At 48.3% G+C, this 23919-nt stretch overlaps 1 protein-coding gene across 4 annotated transcripts in view; it reads right to left on the bottom strand.

Annotated features, from left to right (window-relative positions):
- Zfhx3 (zinc finger homeobox 3) overlaps positions 1-23919 on the bottom strand; it is a 255867-nt gene that overhangs the window by 90392 nt on the left and 141556 nt on the right. For all 4 annotated transcript variants that reach the window (XM_076915849.1, XM_076915847.1, XM_034522631.2 and 1 more), the window contains one exon: positions 12554-12785. In XM_076915849.1, the coding sequence (XP_076771964.1) occupies positions 12554-12785 (232 nt within the window). The remainder of the gene's footprint in view (positions 1-12553; positions 12786-23919) is intronic.

The raw sequence follows: 23919 nt of genomic DNA, 5'->3' as shown, positions 1-23919 counted from the left end.
TTGTCCTCACACACACGGCAGACAGGTGTGGTGGAAACATTCTTTCCAGACAACCAGGAGGAGAGCCAGCATCCTTTTCTCAAAAGGACCTTAAACATGTGACTAGAAGACATAGCTTCCCCCCCTCCCCCCACTCAGAAAACCAAAAATCTAGACCTCCAAAATCCCAGTCTACATTCTTGATTAAAGAAAGGGCCAGAGAAAACAGCAGGGTATGGCACAAATCTCTCTGGTCTTATGTGTTCCGAGAAGTCTTCAGATCTGCCCGAGGTCTGGGCACATAGCCACCAAGGAATAAAGTGGCTGCCTGTCACGGGCAGGCCCCCGAGTGGAAGTCAGAGGTAGGTTATCAGGCATCCAGATGTGATAACAACCTCAGGTCACATGGCCCTGGAGACACTAAGAGGGTGAAGTGTTAAAAACAAGAAAAAAAAAATACTGCCTGGCTTTAGGGTTACAGTATCAGTGACATGAAATCCTGCCCTGGAAAACACTCGTGGAGCTTCGGATCCCAGGATGTTCTGTCTGACATGAGTGCCCATCTCAGGGGCACTCATGTCAGTTCTTTCTTAGCATATGGTAGCCAAGGACTGTCCAGATTTGTCAGGAACCATGCTTGCACTGAAGTAGATGATTCCTCTGCAAGGCCAAAGACTTTTCCCCGTGCCTCGTGCATAGGCAGTGGATTCCAGCAGGAATGTTGTCTTCTGGGGTAAGGTGAGGGCAGGGCTGCTGAGTCCTGGCCTAAGCTGAGAGAGCCCCACATGGCTGTTCTGACCCCTGATGGACTTGTGTGTGGACTCCTCACTGTTCAGAGTTGACACGAATCCCTCTGCCCTTGCAGGTCCACCATCCTCCAGGTTCTGGATGATACGGTGTTCGGTGGCCTCCATCCTAACCTATCTAGAAGCTTCTTTTCCTGGGGGGGCTTTGGTGGAGGGGAACTGGGAGGGGGCATGACCCCTACACCCAGACTTAGAGACATAGGTCACACGTCTACTCTAACTTCAACAGAGGTAACTGTTTGGCTCTTTGGTGTGTTCACATCTCGACTGGCGCAAAGCCAGCCAACCCAACCTTACTCCCATGCCCTGCCTGGAACCCAGTGTTCTGCCGAGTCCCCATTCCCTTGCCTGCTCCCCTGTTCCTCCAGGCCAACCTCCCCATGAGGCAGGATCCTCCCCTTCCGTGCAGTCCCTACTGTGGCCTCCCACTATAGGACTTTCCTGAGCCCCTTATCTAGGACAGTTCCCCGGTCAATAAGTCCCCATCTCTGGGCACCAACAGCCCATATTTGTCGGGCATTTGCCAATGAGGAAGGAAAGACCTGAGCTACTTTCTCCTTCCTGGCTGATTCTCCAGACTCCAAACCAGTATGGCCATCTAGAAGACAAGGCCGGGGTTTGCAGGACTAAAGAGCTTGCCCTCTAGGCTTGGGTCTTCTCCACAGCTGTGGGTTTTTGTGAGAGGAGCAAGAAAAGGCAAATACGATTCCCCTGCCTTGGCCTCGCAGCAGAGCAGGACAGAACAGTAGTGAGCAGAGAGCCTAGCCGCTGGGCAGCCAAACTCGATGAGGACAGAGGGACTAGCTCTGGTTTGCTACAGCACAGCAGGGTGACAACTGACTACAACCATTTGTGATGTGTTTCAAAATAAATAGAGGGATTCGAAAGTTCCCAGCAGAGAGAAGGGATTCACGTCCAGAGTACACGTAAGTACTTAACACACATATTCCATCCTTACAGGGTGCATATGGGTATCGAATTGTCTTGCCATATTCCACAGACATGTACAATTACCATCTCCAGAAAAAGATAGGTATACAGCAGTCCTTTTTCTTTCTCTGTTCTTCTTTTTATCTTTCTTCTTGTGTCTGATTTACACTCATCACCTGACTCGTCAACTCTTCAGCTCCGCTCTGGCCTTCTAGGACTTTCTTTCTCTTTTAAAAATATTTCAGCCCCAACTTTATTTTTTTCCCCCTTCTGAATGATACGACACAAAGGGGTAAATTGAAAAAAAAAAAAAAAAAAAAAAGTGGGGGGGCAGAGAAATGGCTTGCTGGGTAAAGGCACTTGCCAAGCCTGCCGACCCGAGCTTGATTCCTAAAACCTGTGCTGAAAAGAGAAAACTAATGCCCACGAGTTGTCGTCTGACCTCCACAAGCCCCACCAATCAATCATCCAATAATTTATTTAATATTTAACAAAAGGGGAAACCTTAAGTTCTTAAGTTCTCTGGGTACTTTCAGCCACTGAAATCCTTTGGATGGAAGCCCAGCCTATTTGTAAGACAGAATTCTATGCCACTAACAGGTACTGAATGTGGCAAGGCAGAAGGGGATGGTGGGGCCATCCATCATAATCGGAGCAAGAAAACCAGGACCGCCAAACTTTAGCATGGAACCACATTGTGCTGTTGAGTCTCCCAAAGTATGCATGGGCAGCCAGGAGGCAAAACCATTTCCACAACCTGTACACACATTAGTAGCCAAGGATGGGTGGGAAAGCCTCAGCCAGTGCTAACTGAACCCATCTCACAGGGATCAGAATACTCCCCAGTGTGGCTGGCTGAGCCTTTAGGGGACTAGGAGGAAGATAGAACAAGATTCGTGGTAAGGCACACTCGAAGATCTGACCTGCTGCTTAGAATTTTCAGCTGGGTTTGTTCCCTTTAAGTACATCTCTGCTGCTCTGACGCCAGGGACCCATATCGAGGACAGTGTGCTGACAGTGGAAAGCTGTAGAGGCCTGCTGGGGCCGCCCAGCACCACGGGAGGCCATGATAAGGGTCCCTGCCACCCTCCCTTGGCTTCTGCAGTCACCTTTGCGCTCTACTCTCTTGCCACACCCAGAGTAGCAACAGAGAAGCCGGAGGAAAGTGGTGGCAGCTTATCAGGAAGCTGAATCTTACAGACTAAACTGTGTTCTTTGAACACGCCTAAACTGAGGTTCTAACAACCAGGGGCCTCAAACCCTGCTTTTATTTATTGGGGTGGGGGTGGGGGGGGGGGTGGTGTTCCCATAGTAATGAAGTTACAGTGAGGCCTTCAGGATGGGCCCTAACCCACCTATTTTTTTGTGAAGAGGGTTGAAGTGCAGGGGAGATGGCTCAGGGGTTAAGAGCATGCAATATTCTTCCGGAGGACCTGAGTTCGGTTCCCATCACCGACGTCAGGCGGCTCACAACCAGTTATCTCTAGTGCTGGGAGATCTGGTGTCCTTTTCAGGTCTCTATAGGCAGCAGGCATGCATGTAGTAGTCATGCACGTGAGCAAGCACTCACATGTGGTATAACATCTGGTATACATACACACACACAGGCACTCACATATAGACATAAAAACAAATCTTCAAAAAGGGGTAGGGGGAGAACAGACTCGCACAGTTACTTATGAGGAATGTTCACACATCAAAAAAAAAAAAAGAGTAGGTGAGAATAAATTAAGGGAAAATGAGAGTTGGCTGCCATCATATGCAAGCCAAGGAAACGAACCTGGGAGGGACCAAACTGTATAGCAACTTAGGATAAAATTGGGGACTACAACATCAGACAAGCCCATTCTGAGAAAACTGAATGCCGTCCAGTTTTTAATACTCTAATTAGCACAGAGGTCAAGAGTCTTTTTAAAAAACAAGCAATAAATAGCTCCTTTTATTAGAATATACACAAAAGGTCCCAAGATAGCCAAGAGATATAAAACTATTTAAAAAAAAAAAAAAAAAAGCCCTCAAACGTCTCCCCTAAAACAACTTCTCCTTACAGAATCCTTTCAAAAATCCCTCAAATGGGAAGAGATGGGGGGTGGGGTGGGGTGGTGGCAAAACTAAATACCTTTCCAGAGATGTGTTTCTACCATTTGAACAAAGAAAAATCAGAGAATCCACTCAGCCTGATAGACTGGCACAGCCAGTGACAATCCATCCAAGACACAAGCCAAACCAAATCATGGAGCACGCACCCCACACCTTGGCTGGTTCTGCTGCAAGCCCGAGAGAGCCCGACAAGGGCACCAATGCCCCCCAGCCCAGTACCCTAGAACATTTGCATGAAATACTGGCAGCTGGGCTGCAAAAATACAGAAACTTAAATTTTGCTATTTCAACTTGAGCTTTAACTGCCGACCTGACGAGTCACTCTTGTGGCTCTCCAGGGGCCAGAGAGAGCAGCAGGCACAGAGACAGAGGCGACGTTCATGCTCATTTCAAGGCCAACTGATAACCCGGTGCCTGTCTATGTTTGGGACGGAGTGGGGCGGGGCGCGGCTCGGATCATTTGGACTGCAATCCTTACAACTGGGTCACGGTCTGAAGGGGTTCCGTAACATCTATCTACACATCGAGGAAAAGTCTGAGCTATTTCAGCAGGCAGAGACCTGTGCTCTACTTCTCCACGGGACCCCTACCAAGGCTGGGAACAAGCTCCACGTGGGAGGTAAAGTAGCCCCGGAAATGGAGACTCTGGACGTCTCCCAAGGCAACACAAGTACGGATTCTTATTTCTCTTTAAAAAAAAAAAAAAAAAAATCTCTGGAGCAACAAAGAAAGTGTTAAACACAAAGGCAGGAATGGGGGTCAGCACAGGAGGAGCCTGGACACGCGCTGGGCAGCTCAAGGGGACCCCTGCTTCCTGTTGCAGGTGCTGACATTATAAGGTCCCTCCCTTCCATTGAAATCCAAGGACGGGAGCCCCCACCCCCACCCCTACCCAACCCTCAACCAAGCAAAAGCACTTCTAATGGCTAGCTCTCCGTGTCCACCTCAGGAACAAGTTTCAAATTTTCAAGTTCCTTAGACAGTCCTTGTCCCTAGGCCATGAAAGATAAAGTTTCACTAAAGTAATGCTTAGTACGAAACAACACTAGGGCTCTTCTGGGGGGTGCCTGTGTCTCTGAGCTATGATCACCTACCTGGAATCGCCAGGAAATTTGGGTACATCAACAGCAGTCTCCAATGCTCACTCTTTAGCATCAACACGCACCCCATTAAGCCTCACCTAACTCTAGTAACCACCATGAGCCGGTGAGTCCCCAAGCCCCGTTTCTTCTCTTCTTGAAGTCACTTGTTATCATCATCCTAGTAGAGAAAATCCATGGTGTTGTGGCTCTCAGAGTGGGCCCACTGGTGGCCACAAGGGCACGCAAACAGTATATCCCTCAGGAGGAAGGTATAATGGAGACATAGCCAAGGACAGGCTCAGCTGTCATCTAGGTGCCTTTATGAACTAACACAAAAAGCCCAACCAACCCATGAAAAAATTAAAGTAAGGAAATAAAATAAAAAGCAATAATAATAATAATGTTACAGAGTAAGAAGAGATGAATGGGTGAGAACTTTTGTAACCCAAGAAAAGTTTTACAGAGGGAGGGGCCCTGGTTCAGGAGCACGGGTTGGGTGAGGCAGGAAGCTGCGGAACTTGGAACCACTACCCAGGTGACATTCCTGGTGATGTCCCAGGCTCTCCAGAGGGACCCTTCCAAGCCAGGACTATGTGGCAGCATTGAAGCAGCCCCCTGCCCAGGTCCACCTTCCAACAGATCAAATTATTAGCATATTTTTCAGAGAGCCAGCAGAAAAGTTTAATTGCCCCTAATTACCTAGATCAAGAAGGTTTCTGGATAATGGCTCTCAGAGTTCTGGCCTGGTATTGACGTAATTTCCCTGACTCTAGCTTCATTATATCCTCAACTTACAGACAAGAGCCTCTCCAAGGTGTCTTTCCACCAGACACCGACACCCAGGAGCCACCGCTACAGGAAGCTCTCCTGTAAGGAGTCCGAGCGTTGGTTTGCGTGGACTGGGATGCATGTGAGTGTGCACACCGCTGCATGTGTGCGTGGGCGATGGTGGGGGCTGGGGACTCCAGCACATACCCAGAGGAAGGACTGACAGAAGGAATATGTAATCAGAAGCCATCACAATTACACATGCAAATGAGCAGGCAATTGGCACTGACCTTTGTAGATTGTTAGAGGACTAATTAAGGCAAATCAAGAACTCAGTTCCAACAGAAAAACAAGACCGTGTACACCCTGAGAACTACTCCTGGCCTCCACAGAGGTAGGTGGGTGCAGAAAGCACCAGAATCAGAGGAGAACCAAACCACGAGTGCTTTGTACCCACAACAGAAAACCAGCTCTGTGAACAAAAGCCAGTAGAGATTTCCTTCTTGCCATGCTGTGAAGCGATTTGGCTGGGAATCCCAGTTAATGGACGTCACCATTTTGAGCTCTTGCCATGGGCCTGGTGCTGTTTGATGCCACATAAACAGGTCCCTTCTGAGAAACCGCCAGTGGTACAGAGGAATAAAACTCTGCTTCAACGTGGCCATTTGGAAAGGCGTAAGGAAAAATGTTTCTTTGGGAACAGTGAGCCATATTAGATTCTGTAAACCTGGGTCTGCACTGCTCTCTCTGCTTCTGTTGATTCACGGTGCCGTCTGTCCCTCTGCAAAGAGTCTTTCTAAAATGTATCTCAACATTTACAATCTTTGTCTGCATCAACCGCAGTTACAATAGGAGGAGTCGTGTTAGTGTCATTCTCCCAACACCCAGCCACACAGCCACCCCGATTTTGTTTACCCCTCGACATTTAACTTTTTGACTTAGGCATGCTTCAGCCCCACGCTTTCCCAAACCCTGTCAACAAAGACCTAGGAAAAAAGGAAGCGAGAGAGGGAAATCTATACAAAAGCAGGGCTTCTGGTGCGAGGAGCCGGCTGCAACGTGTTTTAGTGCTGTGAGAAAAATTATACTGAAATTGCATATAATTTAGTTATTTTTGTAAAAGTAAAAAAGACGAGCTTAGTGTGTAGAGGGTGGCCTCCTGCCGATTTTGAAAACCGAGCCAAATGAGAACGCTGGATGCGGCGTCTTGTTCCACGAAGCTGAGTGAGTCCAAGTGTACTCACTGAAGCTTGGTTTAAAGAGAAGAGTCACCAAGACGCCAACAAGTGCTTCAGTAAAGAGCATCACCTCAGACACCTCGTCACCCAGCAAGCTGCACTCGTGTCCCTGACCCCAGAAAGACACTGCCCCTGAAAGACTTCAGCTGTGTCCCCTGCAACTCAACAAAAGGTGCAGTAGTCTCCTCTGTCTGTATGAAAGAAAAAGTACCTAAGGCAAGAGGGATAAGAAAAGCTAGGAGAGTGGGAGGAGGAGGAGGAGGAGGAGGAGGAGGAGGAGGAGGAGGAGGAGGAGTAAGAGAAAGGCCAGTAACAGAAAACAAAGGGCCTCTTATATTCGCTAAGCTTAGGACACTGATAAAGTAAATTAACTACAGCTTCTCCCAGGAGCCAGAAATGTCTTTTTAACAAGCAAGCCAGGAACTGACTCCTACAAGTGACACGTCTATGTGAGCTTTCTGATCCTTCTAGAGCTGTTGGTCAATCAAGGCAAAGCAGATAGTTAATGCCACTGGCTAAGCAAACTCCCTGACTGTTCCTGCTTGCAGACAGGAGAGAAATGAAAAGGCCACAGCCCAGCCAAACCAAGAGAGCAGTTGGGGAAAAAAAACACAAAACAAAACAAAAACAAAAAACCCAACAACAACAACAAAACCAAAACAGACAAGACAAAAAGCACTCAACTCCAGGTAGAAATTAAAATAAGAAATTTCTAAGGGGATGAGGAAATGGCTGCACTGAGTAGGTTGCAGTGCTGGAGATCAAATTCAGAACCTTGTACATGCCAGGTGAGTGCTCTAACCGTCAATTATATCCCCAGTCTGTGCGTGCTGCATTGTGTGTGCGCGTGTGTGTGAGTACAAGGTATGTGGTTTCTCTCTTTGCAGTGAGGTTCGAGAGAAGACTATAGCACATGACTTGGAGCCAGGTGTGGTATACACTTATATTCCCAGAACTCAGAGGTGAATGGGAGGACGATGAGGTACTCAAGACTAGCCTTGGCAACCTAGAAAGGTTGTTGGCAGCCTGGGCTACGGTAGACTACACCTTAAACAAACAGCTGCTGTGCATGGTGGTGAATGCCTATAATCCCAGTACTCGAGAAGCAGAGGCGGGAGGACTCCTGCAAGTTCAAGGCCAGCCTTGTCTAGATAGTGAATTCCAGGACAGTCAAGGCTTCGTAGAGAGACTTGGCCTCAGAAATACAACTAACTGACTAAAGGACTCAGCCTGCCTGCCTGTTGACCTAAGGTTAAGGCACTGAAGAGAAGCAGGACCACTTGAGAAATGGTGGCCTGCCAACCCACACCCTGTGGCAGGGCCTGCATGATTAAGTCTCACCCTGAGGCCTCTTGTGGGCTATGAAGCCATCACAACAGGTGTCAGTGTCAACTGTTAGCAGAAAGTTCTAAAGGATGAAGAAAGGTCTTCATGCATTCTTGCATGTCTGCTCCTTTCTTGGACCAACAGGTTCTGAGCAGCAGCGGACTGGTAAGCTACAACATACAGACTTGGGAGAAGTGTCATCTTCTGGGAGGAAGTCCCCTCGTGAGTTTACTCCAGCAGCCCTTCCTAGCAAGGCAGACTCCTAACCATTGTAGAAGGCACTTGAGATGACAGCATGGGGACTCACAAAGCAAAAAAGTGATCCCATAAGGCTTGTGCACATAGCTCCGTAGGACACAGACAACAGGAGAGAAGTGAAGAGACAGAACAACAGAGTTGAACCAGATCACAGGATGCCGGCCACAACCTCCAGGCTGCTGGACTAACTAATGACCATCTGGCTTGGGGTTGGGGTAAGCAGGAACCTGGAAGGGGCTCGTGGGCTTCCTAACGTTTCATGTGGCATGTGAACGACACTTCTCGCTTGAAGGTCATGTCCTGATCTTTCTCTTAATGAGGACGGAACGAGAAGTGCCAACAAGGTCTGTGTTTACAAATTTGAAGCTGACAATCTTAAATATCTTGGTTCTACTGAGCCCTGAATGTCCCTTTTCTTAAAGACGCCCTTTCAAGTTTTTAAGAGTGAATCCCCAGGGAGGAGGGAGGCTATGTTTCAAGATGTGTTTCTCCTACAGGGGCTTCTAAAACAGAACCGGGTTCCTGTTAATGTCAGTGTATTACTTAATCATCTGTCCCTTTGTTGTCAGCAGAGGATGAACTTCACTGGAGCCTGTGTGCAGGGAGGAAGCAGGGTAGGGAGGGAGCTGTTGGAGCAGCAACAGACAATGACTGGAGGCCAAAGGATTGGGAAATTTGGAAAAGGAAGTCTATCAACCTGATTCAAGCTGCTCGTATACTTGGGGTGTGGGGGAGGCTAATACGCAATAAATTAAAGGAAATGCAGAAGGTAGCATGTAAGAAAGCCATTCCGGAGCAGACGGCATAAAGTGACATCTCACACTAAAAAGCAGGGGGTGGGGGTGGGGGTGGGGGTGGGGGTGGGGGTCTGCTCCATTCCACAGACCTGAGTGAGATAGCAGCTGTATGCTATTTAGTTTGGGGCATTAAGCTTGACTAATGAAAAAGGGGGCTCTGAGTGGGAAGAACTTAAGAGGGAGAGAGACCTAGAGGCAGACACTGGTGGAATGAGAGAATCCTGTGAAATGCCCGCACGGTGTAATGCTGGGGAAGGAACAGGGCCGGACCGCACAAAGGCTAAAAGACTCTGGTGGGATCAGGGACCCCACAGCCAGGGGACACAACGACCTCAGGCTTTCAGGACAGGAATGTCCGCAAGTGCCCGTTCTCACTGTTGCTTCCTCAGAGTACACACCCGTAGTGGGATGGGGTCAGACGAGATCAGGGGCGTTGCAGATTTAAGAGTTAAAACTCCAACCAGGAAAGCATCTACCTGGAAACACATGGTAAGAGACAACACCTCCCAGGCCTCCAAGGGACAGCCAATATTATCCTGGCCCCGCCAACAGCGCATCCCTCCAGCTTTCCGTGGGGTATGATGCTTTCCACAGAGATGGGAATCCCTATCTGGAGGCCTGTGAGTGCGCCCTGTCATGCTGGAGTGGCAGTTTTGTTTGGAAAAAGAAGCCAGCCACGGAGCCATAGGACGTTCCTGATAGGAGACAGTGAACTCTGGGGCTTTGGAGGGGCTTAGTGAGATGTCTCTAAGGGGGAACTAAGCTGGGGGTGTGGGGGGAATGAGCACGGAGCACTCTGAGATTAGGGAATGTCTATTAGGTAAGCCATGAATTAATCATGAGTACCTAGGAAAGCAAGCAGGGAAAACAAAAAGTTGTACAAGAAGGTAAATGAAATTAGGAAACTCTACAAGGCTTAGCTGTGATTAATATTTATAGAGTTATCATCATGAAAATACTGAATATTAATATCACCCCCAATTATTACTTCATCCTAATAGGAGATGAGGAGGGGAGAGGTGGGGGTCCACCAGGGGATGAAGGGACACACAGGAAAAAGGCTATAGGAGCTGAGGTAAGGTGCAGTGCCCGTTGGCATGCGTGTGCACCAAGTGTCACTACAGCTGTGACAGGGAAAGCACACATAGGGGACTGTGGGGGGCATGGTGTGTATCTGGAGGGGAGATGTGTAGGAGAGAGCCTGGGGCACATGTGAATGCAGTACACATGTTATGGCATATGGCATGTGTTGTGTGGTATGTTGGTAGCGTGTGTGTGTGTGTGTGTGTGTGTGTGTGTGTGTGTGTGTATGCACACGGGGCAGAAGTGGACCTAATGTTTATGTGTTGGAGACCTAAGGGTGCTTGCTTGCATGTTTGTGTCGGGTATGTGTGTGTGTGTGTGTGTGTGTGTGTGTGTGTGTGTGTGTGTACACGCATATGTGTGGATGCAGGCATGTATGAGCAGGTAGGAATGGGAGGGTTTACAGAGCAGCAGAGAGGGGAAGGTCCTTGTCGTGCAGCCAGGAACACCAATGTTCAAAAAATAGTAGAAGCATGCTGAGAAACGTAGAGATAAGCCAAATAGGGAAGCAGCTACAAGCTGAGCCGCCGGTGGACCCAACCAGGGTCCAATACCCCTGGCATCCTGAGGACCAGAGGACCAAGAACCATGAGCATCCATTGATAACCATCAGGAGAACCATCCTCCTCCTCTCTCCTAGGGAGAAACAACCTGGGAGTGAAAGAGAAGGGGTTGGACTTGGCCATTTTTCCTCTTAAGGTTTATATAATTTTCACCACTGAAAACTATCCAAACGCATGCTTGATCTTTCAGTTCATAATTACCACTTCACAGAAGTGATTGGCTGAGAAGCTACTACAGGAGGTGAAGGGTGAGTAATGGCCAGAAAGCTCATGTGTGGTTATGTCATCATAGAAAGGGCAGGTTAAAAAAAAAACAAAAAGCAAAACAAAACAAACAAACAAACAAACAAACAAAACCAAATGAGTTTTGGGAAACTGACCAAGAAGTGGGACCACAGGGACATCCAGGGAAGTCTTGGAGCATGTGTGGCCATACCAACAGGCTAAAGCTTTAAGAAGCCTGGGGCTAAGGACCAGGTTACAATCCCTGCTAGTATCCTGAGGACCAAGAACCATGGATATGCATCGATAACTGTCAGGAGAAGCATCTTTCTCGTCTCTCCTAGAGAGAAACAACCTGGGAGTGAAGGAAGAGACCTCACTGGGGGTGTGGAGAGCACAACTCTTTCACTGACTCAGAGGAAGACTCAGAAGGCCCCTGGCTCCCCTCGCAGGCTGGCTTAGTTACAAGGGGACCAGGTGACAGAATGTGACAGAGATATGGTGCATAGATTTTTTTTTTTCTTTCAAAAATTATGAGGATTTCCTTAGAAAGTAATAATGAGGAAGGCCTAACTTGACAGGGTTTCTTTTTTGCTTCTGAGATGAGGTCTTGTTGTATAGCCCGGGGACTGGCCTAGAACTACTGGTAAAGTCTCTGCTCTGCCAGGATTACAAGCCTGTACCACCAGGCCTGTCTTGCTTAATTGCTCTGAAAGAAACAAGTGACTATCTTGTATTGCCAAGTTAAGAGACAGGACCGAAAGAGTAAAAATATTTTTTTTTTTTAAAAGAGGAGTTAAGCCTACCAAGTGAGGTCCCATTAGGAATGACAGTTATGTGGGAGAAAGGGAGAGAGAAAAGGTTTCTATAGATGAGGGAGGAAGGCAAGAAACAGCATACTACGCAGGGTCACAATCCAGAAGTAGTGGCAAGCCCAGAACCCTGGACCAGTGGGACAATGAGGCCCTTTCAAATACAACTAAGGGCTCCTGTAACAGATGTTAGCTTCAATGGTCCCCAGAGTTCAGTTCTGAAGCCCTGGCTTTGGGGCCAGAAACCACTCCGAGTACAGGGGCAAGGCTTACAGGTAGCATCTACCAGGGCAGTGTGCAGCAGTAACGGAATCCAGAGTGTATGCTGGAGGAACATGGGGACTGGGCGTGGGAGACCTGCTGTGGTTATGCTTCCGGGGTAAGATGCCCATGAGTTCCCTGTGGTTGAACACATGACTAGCGAAAGGTGGTTCTTAAGAAGAAACCAATCCAAACTCCTTCCATCCAGGAGGCACCATGGACAGACAGAAAGAGCAGCCGCATTGATAAGCTAAGTATACCCACAGTGGAAGCTCCCTTCCTGCAAAGCCCACCAAGGGCTCCACCACCTGTGGGTGACAGGTCTCACCTGGGTCAGTGGAGGGGCACCTGCGGATGGTGAAGATCTGGCCCAGGTCTTCATCCTCCTCCGGGAGGCCCTTCTGCAGCCGCTGCAGCTTGCGCAGGCTCTCGCTGCGCTGGTGCTTCATGGAGCGCACGTGCTGGATGAGGTTGAGCTTGGCCTTGGTGGAGTAGTTGCACAGGACACAGTGGTAGTAGCAGCTCTCGCCCTCCACGCCACTCTCATGCTGCTGTAGGTGCTGCAGGGACAGAGGAGAGGGAACACTGCCTTGGTCAGGCATCCAAACACATCGAGGCACAAGCCAATCCTGGACTGCATGGGGCACAGGGAGGCATGTGTCAACTAGGAAACACCGGACATGATGGCTGTTGATAAGGCTCCTTATCTGCGGTATTTCATTTTCCCCAGTGTCTTCTCTGAAAGCATGTATAGGGTTAAATAGCATGCAGATAGATAGATAGATAGATAGATAGATAGATAGATAGATAATTAGATATAAATATACCTGTCCCTCCCACATGGTTCATCCCAGGTAGCTTTTTCCATGTTGCTTGTTAACAGTACTCATTAACAGGGCCTTCCCAGTCTTACACAAATATAAAAGGCTCACCCTTTCATATCCCAGAGTTGAGGTGGGCAAACTGTGGCCTGAGACTAAACCTGACCCACTCACTGTCTGTTTTCATCAATAAAGTTGTATTAGAACAGACCTATGTCGGCTGACAAACATACAACATATAGACCTTTTTTTGGGAAGTATTAGAGTTGAACAACAGTTGAGCAACACAAAAGACTAAAAAATTACCATCTGACCTTCATGGACAACACGACCCCCACCCCCCACCCCCCAATCTCTGCTTTGGTGACAGCTCATTGTCTACCCACCTGTAAAGTACCCTGGGTTGGTCACGCATAATCAAAGTACACATCTGACCATTTTCATAATAAAAACAGCTCAATTCTTTTTTCAGTATTTAAAGTGACAGATGTGGCTCTGTTGGTAGGTGCTTGTGTATGAAGCCGTGAGTTTAGGGAGCAGTGGTATACAGCTGTAACCCTAGCACTCAGGAGGTAAGGGTAGTGGGGTCAGAAGTTCAAGGTCATCCTTGGCTACATAGTGAGTTTGGGACAAAACAGGCTACAGTATAAGACTATCTAGGGGGAAAAGAGGGTTTAAAATTAAAATTAATCTAGCTGGGCATGGTGGTGCATACCTATATTTAATCCTACCACCTGGTGGCTGAGATGCAGGAAGATCAGAAGTTCAAGGCCAGCCTGGTCTACTTAGTCAGTTCAAACCTCAAAACTAAAACCAAGCCAGAAGTACAATGTGGAAAGGTCGTGCGGTTCATCACTGGTCAGTATTACTGGTCCCAATTAGGTTTCTATTTTGTTTGGCAGATACAACACTGACTCCAGAGCATGCAAGCCCTAGAGACAAGAGGAAGCAGAGCACAGGTGGGTGAAAGCATGCGCACAAGAACAGCGGGTGTCACGGAACCAGTCCACAGAAGCCAACCTGCTGCACTGGTGAGACTGACAGGCATCCAAGAGCAGAATTCGCCATGTTCTCTGACCTCCTGGGAGGACATTCGGGACCCCGGGTGGCTAGTAACAGGGACAGACTATTCTGACAAGAAGAGGGAGTTTACCCATTCAGTGTACACCAAAGCAGGCAGACAGTCCACAGAGCTTAAGTGGCTGACCTCAAGTAACCCAGCTTCAGGCAGAGAAAGAGCTAGAACCCAGCTTCCCCTACACCATACAGGCGGCATCACAGATGACGTAAAAGCCTCATGTGCTTCGAGTGATTGATGGACCTTCCCTCTTGCTCCTCCTTCCCCCTTTCAAATCTGGTCACCAGGGCCTGGACAAGCAAATGTCTCGGGATGACCTTGCAACAAAAGTCTCCTTCCTGACCCCAAGGGGCCTGTGCAATGTCCACGCCTTGATGGCGGTTTCTGATCCTGTGGTAAAGAGGAGGAATATTTCCCTTGTCTAGCTAGTGAGACAAGACATGGCAGAGCCAGAGTGCTCAGAACACTGTGTACTTCCCGAGACTGAAAGTAACAGAGTGGCCGCACAAGCACATTCTATCTGATGACACTGGCTGGGGTCTCCTGTGCTCCCAGGCTCACATCCTATGTCCACCAGGAAAGTTGGGAAAATCCAAAAAGTTTGCACATGCTCAGATGAAGAAATAGGAGTGTACCAACAAGGTACTGCAGCAAGTTTACTAGAGAGAGTGGAGGCCTTCCATCATGAGGATTAACTGAAGCTTTGGGGGGAAAAAAAAGAAAAAAACCCAAAAAACAAAAATAAAAACTGTCTGACCTGCAGGTACAAATGCAGAGGGCATCACAGGCACCACATGCTCACGTCTCAAAAATGGAAACTTCAACTCTTGTCAAACGTACCATTTGGAGGGGTCGGGGTGGGGCCATGAGAGTCCCTGCAAGTAACGTCTTCTCCAGAACAATCCCACAGCCAGGAGTCAAAAGAACCTTCAAGAGCTTCATGGGAAATGCAACTAACATTAAGAACATTCTGGAGATAAACTGCTATGTGTTTTCCCCCCACTGTTTATCTTCAGTGTCTCTCCTCTGAGACAAGACTGGCAGAAGACTGAGAAAGGGCTTGAAACAAGATGATGTTTTTTGGCGGGAGGGGGAGTCACACCTTAAAGAGGAGGAGGGTCTGAAGAAGCCTGAAGCTTCTTGAAAAACCTAGACTTTCCAGTGGGATCTTCCTGGGACTGGTGTGGGTGTGACCTGGGACTGGGATCAGGGATCATAGAAACTGCTATCCTGCCTGGGTCCCAGAAACTAACAAAATAACACTTATTAAAGTCTCAATTAAAACCGAGTAACTAAAAGCTAACGGAAACAACAACAAAACAAAACAAAAAAACCTAACCATGGTCCAGAGTAGTCACATTTTGTCAAGAGATTTTGCTGGCATCGCCATCTAGCCAGATTCACAAAGCCTAATCCCCTATAGTTCCCCAGGGAAGAGGATGTCCTTGCAGTAACGCACTGAGTTTGAAACATAGTATCATAAGGCGGAGCTGAGGGTGCCATCCCAGCTGGCTGGAGCTCCTAAGTCTCTGAGCCAAAGAGAAAGTGAAGACCTAAAAAGTCGAACAGGAACGGAGAAGTTGAATTGTCTTTCTGTCCTTAAATCCCGGGGCTCTTGGATGTCCAGGCCTCGTATGTCCTGAACAGAAATAAACATTATGCTGGGAGCTCTTGCTTAAAAAAAAAAAAAAAAAATGGTAAGAAGATATTTCAGGACCATTCTGTTCACTAATTCACGTTGGTAACTGACAACTCGAAGCACTGCCCCCAGCTTTCCCTTTTGTCGGCCACTGGAGGACCATTTTGGAGAAGGAAATGGCCACCCATCACAAATCATGTAGGAAAGAATAAAAGGAAACAGGGAGACCTGAGCCACAGTCCCATCTACTGATAGTAAAAGGGCAAACACACACAGACACACACACACAGAGACACACACACAAATGCACTCACATGAGCATGCACACGAACACATCTTCCCCCTCCCCCACCCCATTTCGTCCACTTTTCCTTTCACAACCTGGGCCTGCTGTTGCTTACCTGCATTTGACAAGCCCCAGACTTACTCCTGTTACTTCTTGTTTTGTCCAACCTGGAGTCAACAAGGACCCAGGGCCTGCAGCAGACTGATCTCTGTCTGAGCCTCACACAACATCCAGTGACTCCCCAGCAGTGTGTCTACCCCTTGGCCCAGATGTCCAGATTCTGTCTTCCTCACTAGGGGCACTGCCTCTCCCTAGAGCCCCACTCTGGGAACCTGCCCTGATGCAAGGCATCAGGGGAGGGTGGGGCCTGAGACAGAAGAGGACTCCATGGGGCAAGTCAGGCAGCCAAGGACATGCCTTCCCTGCAGAAGAGCAGAGATGTTTTCATTTGGAGAAGGAGGGAGAATAATTTGTTCCTGACCCAGCTAATTAGAATACCCTCAATTGGGATCACAATGTATTTAATTAAATTCACTGTAATATATGAAGAATCCACCAAGGCACAAATCCCACTGGTGCACTCAATAACAGAGCTACCTCCATTCAGGCATCTTGCTCTCCTCGCCAGGCAGGGAATTTTTTCTCCCACACAAATCCTGAATCCCAGAGGGATGGATGTCTCTCTCCTAGAGTTCTCCCGTGGAGCGGAGGGGACCCGAGAGTTTTGTTTAACTCTTTCCCTTCCCCCACCCCTACTCCTCCTTGTCAGGTCACATGGGTGATTTGAACAGAACTGAGCAAGAGCTTCAGCTGCAGTGAGTGTGCACTGTTATGGTCCCCTGGGACTCGGGATGATGGCAGTGGAGTCCACTTGTTGGGATTTGTTTGGGTTTGAGTCTAAGTATATACAACCCCTGAAGCTTCAAAACAACCTCAACAACAGGGAACTCACAAGATAACAGCAACAGCAGCAACGGCACCCATCCAGAGAATCTGCCAGAGGCCAGGGGACAAGATCCCTTCAGTTCTAATAATGCCACTGTTTGACTATGACACTCAAACTCTGAAATCCAGATGCTTCTTAGCACCCTGGAGAAAACAGCACAGACAGCAAAGGACTACTGCGGTAAGGTGACCGACCAGAAAATACAAAGCCACCCAGCTAAATGGCAAACGGTGAATCCCAGGACCATCTAACCCTTCTGGGCCCTGCAGCCTCTAGCTGCAGCCGTGAGTGCCAGGAAAGCTTTCCTTAATCTCCTCCAAGTCCCGCTTGTTCTGTTATCTACAGGAGCTGGAGATGTAGCTCGGCAGTAGGATACTCTCCTAACAAGAGACCAGGGCTCTGTTTCAATCCCTGGCACCGCAAAGAATGAATGAGCAGGTGAATGTGTGAATGGGTGGATGGACAGACAGATTGTAAACTGCGTGAATGAACGGGTGGATGAAGTGGGTGGATGGATGGATTCCCAGTAAAATGCATGAATGGGTGTGTGGGTGGGTGTGTGGGTGGGTGGGAGGATGGATGGAGGGATGGTATAAACATGAATGGATGATGGGTGGTGGGTTGGGAAGGTGGGCAGATGAATGGTAAACTGTATGAATGAATAGTGCAAAAGACTATCTTAGAAGCACCGCGAAGGCAGGGTGGCTTACAACAGAAGACTCTTCTGGGAGGGAAGACGCAAGTACCCAGTGTGACTCATACTTGGAAGCAGAAAAGGTCTAACTATCTCTGACTTCTCTAAAAGGCCACTGGGCAGCCATGGAAGATCAGGTGGGCATCATGGTGAGCCACTGGAAATGGGATTAGCATGTGCCAGCTAGCTGGCATCCCAGGCTAAACATATAGGGTGTGGTTCTTCATGTGACTCCATCTGATAATAATTTCTGACTTACTGTGCTCTAAAATGCCCATCCCAGCCATAGGGAGCACATCCCAGCCATAGGGAGCACATCCCAGCCATAGGGAGCACAGTGTTCTTCACATGGGAACACCCGAGGTCCTGCACCTGTCTCCATGACTTGACTTTGGTCAAGAACGAGAGCCCTCCCCATGGAAAGACGCCCTTGACAATGAGCCTGGCACGCAGTGTGCCTACAAAACTCAAACTAGTATTTAAAGAAGGGAGGTCTGGAGACCAGGCTGCTGCACGTGCTGTGGCCATCTACCCATTAATATGTTGTACGAGCTCACCCCAGCCAGATGTGGAAAGCCAAAGGGGGCTCATTAGAAAATAATTCGTCATGGAAGAAAAAAATATATATGTTCCTATTACTTCTTTCCCAGGAAAACTAACCAACTTCTGTCAGAGAACATTGATTTCTATAAATCTGGAGAGCCCCCGGCTACCTCCTCCTACTCGGCAAAAGGAAACTTCTAACATCTGGTTCTTCATGCACGGGATGTAAAATATTGATCAGGTTTGGTCACGGTTGCCCCTTTAAAGTAAAAAATGGACACAGCATACTTGTGCATGCGCACACACACACGTGTGTATACATACACACATGCACACACACACACACACACACACACAATTCACAATAGACGGGTCCTTGGGGAGTAACACCTGCTATTATCAGCACACCCCAAAACACCCTCTCACCACACTTCAGAGTATATATCATGTAACTCTATTTTGAGGGTAAAAAGAAAAAAAAAAAAATGGCAAAGCTCTCTGATGGGGGTGGTAGCTCTAGGCATCCATCCCAGTGAACCAACTAAGCCAGGGAACCCCAATCTTGCTCACTGAAGAATAAATCTCATGGTGGGATGTCCCCACTCCTCCTAGTCATCTGCTGGGCTCTGCAGGGCACCTCAGTAAAGGCAGATGAGGGGGAGCCTGTAACTTCTCTCCACCTACAAAGCTGGAGGCTCCCCAGTAGGAGGGGGGGCTCTTATGGAACAGACCCCTGGAAGAACAGAGCACTAATGACAACATACCAAGGGCTTCTGGTACTTGGGTGAAGTGGGGGTACAGTATTAAAATCTCCCCAGAAAATCAGAAGGGAGGTAACTGGGAACATGTACAGGAGCCCAACTTAGCCAGAAAATGCTCCAGCACCAAAAGCAGAAGATGGGAGGCACAGGACAGCAGGCTCCTGTCCCGGAAGGAATCCAACTCTGAGAGAGGTCATGTGACTGTCCTCAGGTCTCTCAGTGCTCAGCAGACAGAGAAGACCTGAACCTGGGACAGGATTCCAAAAGCCTACTATTGGACTCAGCCCCCATCTGAAGGGTCTTTCTGGAACAAGAGGCTCCCCAGGCCCAGACATTCACGTTGAGCACCTATAAAAAGAGCCCTTTCGGATATGATGTATCCAGGGGTGAGGGTGGTTTATTTTATTTTTTTTTTTTTTTTTAATCAGTGAGGTTGAGTTAGTCTCAGACTGAATATCACATTTTCAGCATGACGCGTGAAAGGTCAGCCTAAATATATACATATTTCCTGTTTAATCTTGGCTTTTCATCCACTGGTGCCCTCGTCCTTGGCGCATGCTAATTTAGCCCTATTTCGCCATAGGAGCCCTGCAGACACCGTAAAATATGATTTATAAGGAAAAAAAAAAGCAAAAGAAGTAAAAATGGTCCCTAGATCAATCGTTTGGGTGGCTCTGCCCTATTTTCTGGTTTCTAGGCCAGGCTCCTCACGCCCCAGAACAAGCCACCAGAGTGCTTCTCCTGCTTCCAAACTCCGGGACTGAGACTCCTGACTGCCGAAACTTTCCCCTGTGTGAACACTGCATGGTCCCTAAATCTCAGTAACCTTCTGCCAGACTCTAAATCCTAAGAGAAAAATAACTACGTAATTGTTACAAAAATCTGTCAACTACCAGCCTGGGCGAGGAATATTCTGGGGAAAAAAAAAAAAAAAAAAAAAAAAGGACAAATATGGATGCTTGGGGCATGCCGATACCTTAGCATAAAGTCCACGCACCTTTCCCTGTGAGGAAAATTCTAAAACAATGGATCCTAACAAGGCTAACACTGGACTGACCATCCTTCAGAAAATGCCTATGGCCCCAGGCCCTGGAACTGACAACCTTCAGTTGTCAGAACAAAATTCTGACAATTGTGGTCTCCTCCGTTCACTGAGATCCCCAGCCCTCAAAGATCTAAGTCATCAATACTGTTCCGCTCATCAATCTACTGTTGATAACGCTGGCTCCGGGATGCACTGTGGCTAAACACTGGTCCAGCAGGAGACAGACCTTCACCGTGAGTTTGGGAGGTCTCTGTTTCCTCAGTAACCGAACCACCTCACCCCACAGCTGGGGGAACTCAATAGTATAATGCATATAAAATGTTTATTAACAATACCTGATAACACAGTTAGCTTTCATAATAATTAAGACTACTGTTAACTGCGCTATTCTTCAAACTCCCTAATCTTTAGAGTCAAGAACTTAACACTTCCCTCAGTACAACAAAGGTCCATGCCACTCTGGATCCTTAAAGGGGAGGCCAAAGTCAACAGTAAAGAAACTAACACACGGAGCTTGAACACATGTGACTGGAAGCGCTTTACCCATAACACTCTGCTGCTGGGGTAGGTAGCCCTGGCCCTTGTCACATGTTCACCCATCCCTTTGTCTATTGGGATGCTGAGATGGTGAAAAACAAGGGTCCTGTTCTTTATCAAGTCTGTGGCTATCCCAGGTGAGGACAGAGAGGGCGTGGCTTAGAGGCACACTTCCCTCTCTCTTAACTACACTCTGAGGAGTTCACTTATTTGTATCTCCAACGCCATGAAAATCCACACAGCAGAGGCAAGGAGAATGGCTGCCTGGTGGTCCAAACAGGTGCTGTGGCTCCATCTGTAAAGTGCCATCATGTTGCACACGTCACGCCTCCGCAGAGGCCATGGATCAAGCCCTGTGAGAAACCCTAAGTGAACATCCTTTGGAAAAATGTGAAGAGCTGTCTGAACATCCGGCACTGCTGTGTGATCATCTCACGGAGAGCCTGGATCCTGCCTCATCACACCGGACAGGTCGGTGCCACACCACAGGCCTGGATGTTTGTGATGCAACTAGTGTTTCCAGCTCAGTGGCTCTCCCACGCGGGTGGCAGTGATCAGGAGCAGCTGTGGGGCAGGTGCAGTTGTTATACCTTGAGTTACCAGGGCATCTTCCAGGGAGTTCTAATTCAGCCAGAATCTAAAATCTGAGGCTAGTGCTGACGCTATGGCTCGGACAGCAATCACCAGAGGGAAAACAAAAAAAAAAAAAAAAAGAGATCCAGGTTAGAAAACAGAGAGACACTCCACAGTAGGGAGGAAAATCTCCAAGGCCTCAAATCGCTGCACTGCCGTTTTCCTAAAGGGGATTTTGGATTCTCAAAGAGCATGTCCGATAAATCACGCAAGACCTGCCCATAAGAATTCACCTCCTTAATGAAAAAGTCACTGGGAAGCAGCTGCCCACTGGTGGCCTGCTTCTGATACTCCCTAAAAGTCACAACTGGCTCTACCATCTTCCTCTTGCCTTTCGCACCAGTAGTCTAAAGTTTCCTGGGGCTGTGGAAGGGACCATGACTGGTGGCAGCTAAGTGGAGGGAGTAGCCAGTTTCCTCCTCTGCTCTGCCTTCCTGCTAGGCGCCTGCCCGCCCAGATGCTCTTTGGAACCAAGCCCACAGTGACTTTCAACCAAATAGGACAAAAAGAAGGGTCTTTAAGATTCCCCCCACCCACCACCAATGCTCTTCAACTTCTTGGATGCTGCTGCTGAGAACAGGAATTTGGTTCTCAAAACTTGGGGCTGCCAGGTATGATTACCACCTTCATGATGTGAGAAGCCGGGGGCTATAGGCATGCCAGAGACCAGGGATATGGAACATCCATAGGGCTAACTTACTCCGAAAGCAGTCTGTGATTATTATTTTTTTTTTTTTTTATTTCTCCCTTGAAAGGGGAAAATGGGACTAGGACAGAGAAAAGCTTGACCCTGACAGGTTTGATAGGGATCCTGCTGTCCACTGTTAACAACTCATCCTCCCTCCTCTGAGTCCACTGCTTTTGCTGAAAGACTGGAGGGAACAGGAAGGGGGACAGGGGAGCAACAAGGTAAAAGAAACTTGTTTGTAGGAAATAGATTTGAGTATCTGCCAAGAGATCAAGACATGGCCATCTGCAGACTGGATGGCCACGTGGCAAGAGGGGCTGTTTTTCGTGAACCATGACATGGCGAGTTTCTCTGCTCTGCTTTCAGGGCCCCCACCCCCAATAAATAACCCAGACAAACACCCTGCATACCGAGCTCCCCCCGCCCCCAGGTCTCATTAAAAGCCGATATTGCTGGCCTGGAGATGGAGAGCTCGGCATGGATTTTACTGAACGTTAAATCAGCCAGCGAGCGCAGCCAGCAAACTCTGTGGCACTTTAACTTTAAATAATGCAATAATTATTGAATTTCCTTTTTATAACTGAAGTGCTGGAATGTAAACAATGGGGCTGTAATTGCAGGAAGGGGGGATCAATAGAGGCAATCGTTTTCAGCCATGTTAATTGTAAATACAATTGCTCCAAGATGTCAGCCGTGTTCTTCTTGCTTCCAGAATCATCCTAACGGATGACAGAGTCCAACTTTCCCATTACAGCTGTTCGTTCCTTTAAGAGGTTCTCAATCAGGTCTGATCAACCTGTCAAGATAATGCATGGAGTAAGTAAGACTCTTCCAAACACAGGCTCCCAATCAATAGCCGGGACCGGCTTAATGAGGTGGGGCTAAGGCCCAGAGGGAGGGAACAGCCCCCAGCTTGTGCCTAGGTTTGGCAGCCCAGCTTCCTAGCATGGTCCTGATAAACAGATCAGCCCTTAATGAGGACATTAGTTATGCATGCTTCAGCAAGCAGCGAGGCACCCGTCCCTTGGGACAGACGGACAGAAAGCAAAATAGATTAACAGAAAACAATATGGTGCCAAATTAGGTCTAACTGAGGACTTTTCCTCCTTCTCCTGCCTCTCTTAATTGTCCAGCGGAGTGGAGGGCATTGATTAGTCACTCCACTGGGCATGAGCTCAAAGATGCGAGCATCTCCTTGGCTGGGGGAATCTCTGGGAGTCTGCTGGCTTCCCTTAGCTGGACTGTCCCTGAGGATTAGCACCCTCATGACCTCAGCAACATTTAAAGGTCACAGGGGAACTCTCACTGAAGGGCCTCAGTACCATCCAGTAGATGCAGAAGACAAGACTGAACCCTGAAGTCCGATGGCCACATGGAGAGCTAACTGCCACTTCTTGAGGCTGAGATCCAGCTTTGGTCTTCAGGATGGTTGTTCCTCATGAAGTTGAGAGTGGTGAAAGACACTGCTGGGGGCCCAGGAAACACAAAGTGCATGGACACTGGGGGGGCCTGAGTCTTCACAAAGATAAGGAGGAAGGTACACTCAGGAGTCTGGAGAGGCACCTGCCCATCTTTTACTCCCAGCCCAGTCTTTGAGAAGGAGCCATCAAAGGGAGATTCCACGAGGAACTCAGCCATTTCTTTACCCAGGGATGCCTGGCTTACAGCAGACACTCTCCAAGAGTAGCTGCCGAGTAGCTGCCAGCCACCAGCCTCAACATTCCTGGAAAACTTTGGACTTAAGAGATTCTTAGGCTCTGTCCAGGTCAACAGGCACTCTGAAGGCGAAACTTGGAAACACGGGTTTCAGCAAACTCTCCAGGTGGTTCATAGATAAGGTTGTGTGGTGACCATGGCAGGTCAGGTAAGGCAGGCTTCCAATACAGAGAACCTTTCCTGCGATTGGGTGGGGGCCAATTGATTCTCCATTAGAAACAGTTTGGTACCCAAGATCTATCTAAAAGGGTACATATGTGCATTGGGATTTGGCTCTGAGTAGAAACTACACAGTTCAATCCATAAC

The sequence above is a fragment of the Arvicanthis niloticus genome, chromosome 18 (genome assembly GCF_011762505.2).
Source record: "Arvicanthis niloticus isolate mArvNil1 chromosome 18, mArvNil1.pat.X, whole genome shotgun sequence".
In the NCBI taxonomy this organism is placed as follows: Eukaryota; Metazoa; Chordata; class Mammalia; order Rodentia; family Muridae; genus Arvicanthis; species Arvicanthis niloticus.
Note: the sequence above shows the minus strand (reverse complement) of the source record. Positions and strands in the feature narration are given on the sequence as shown.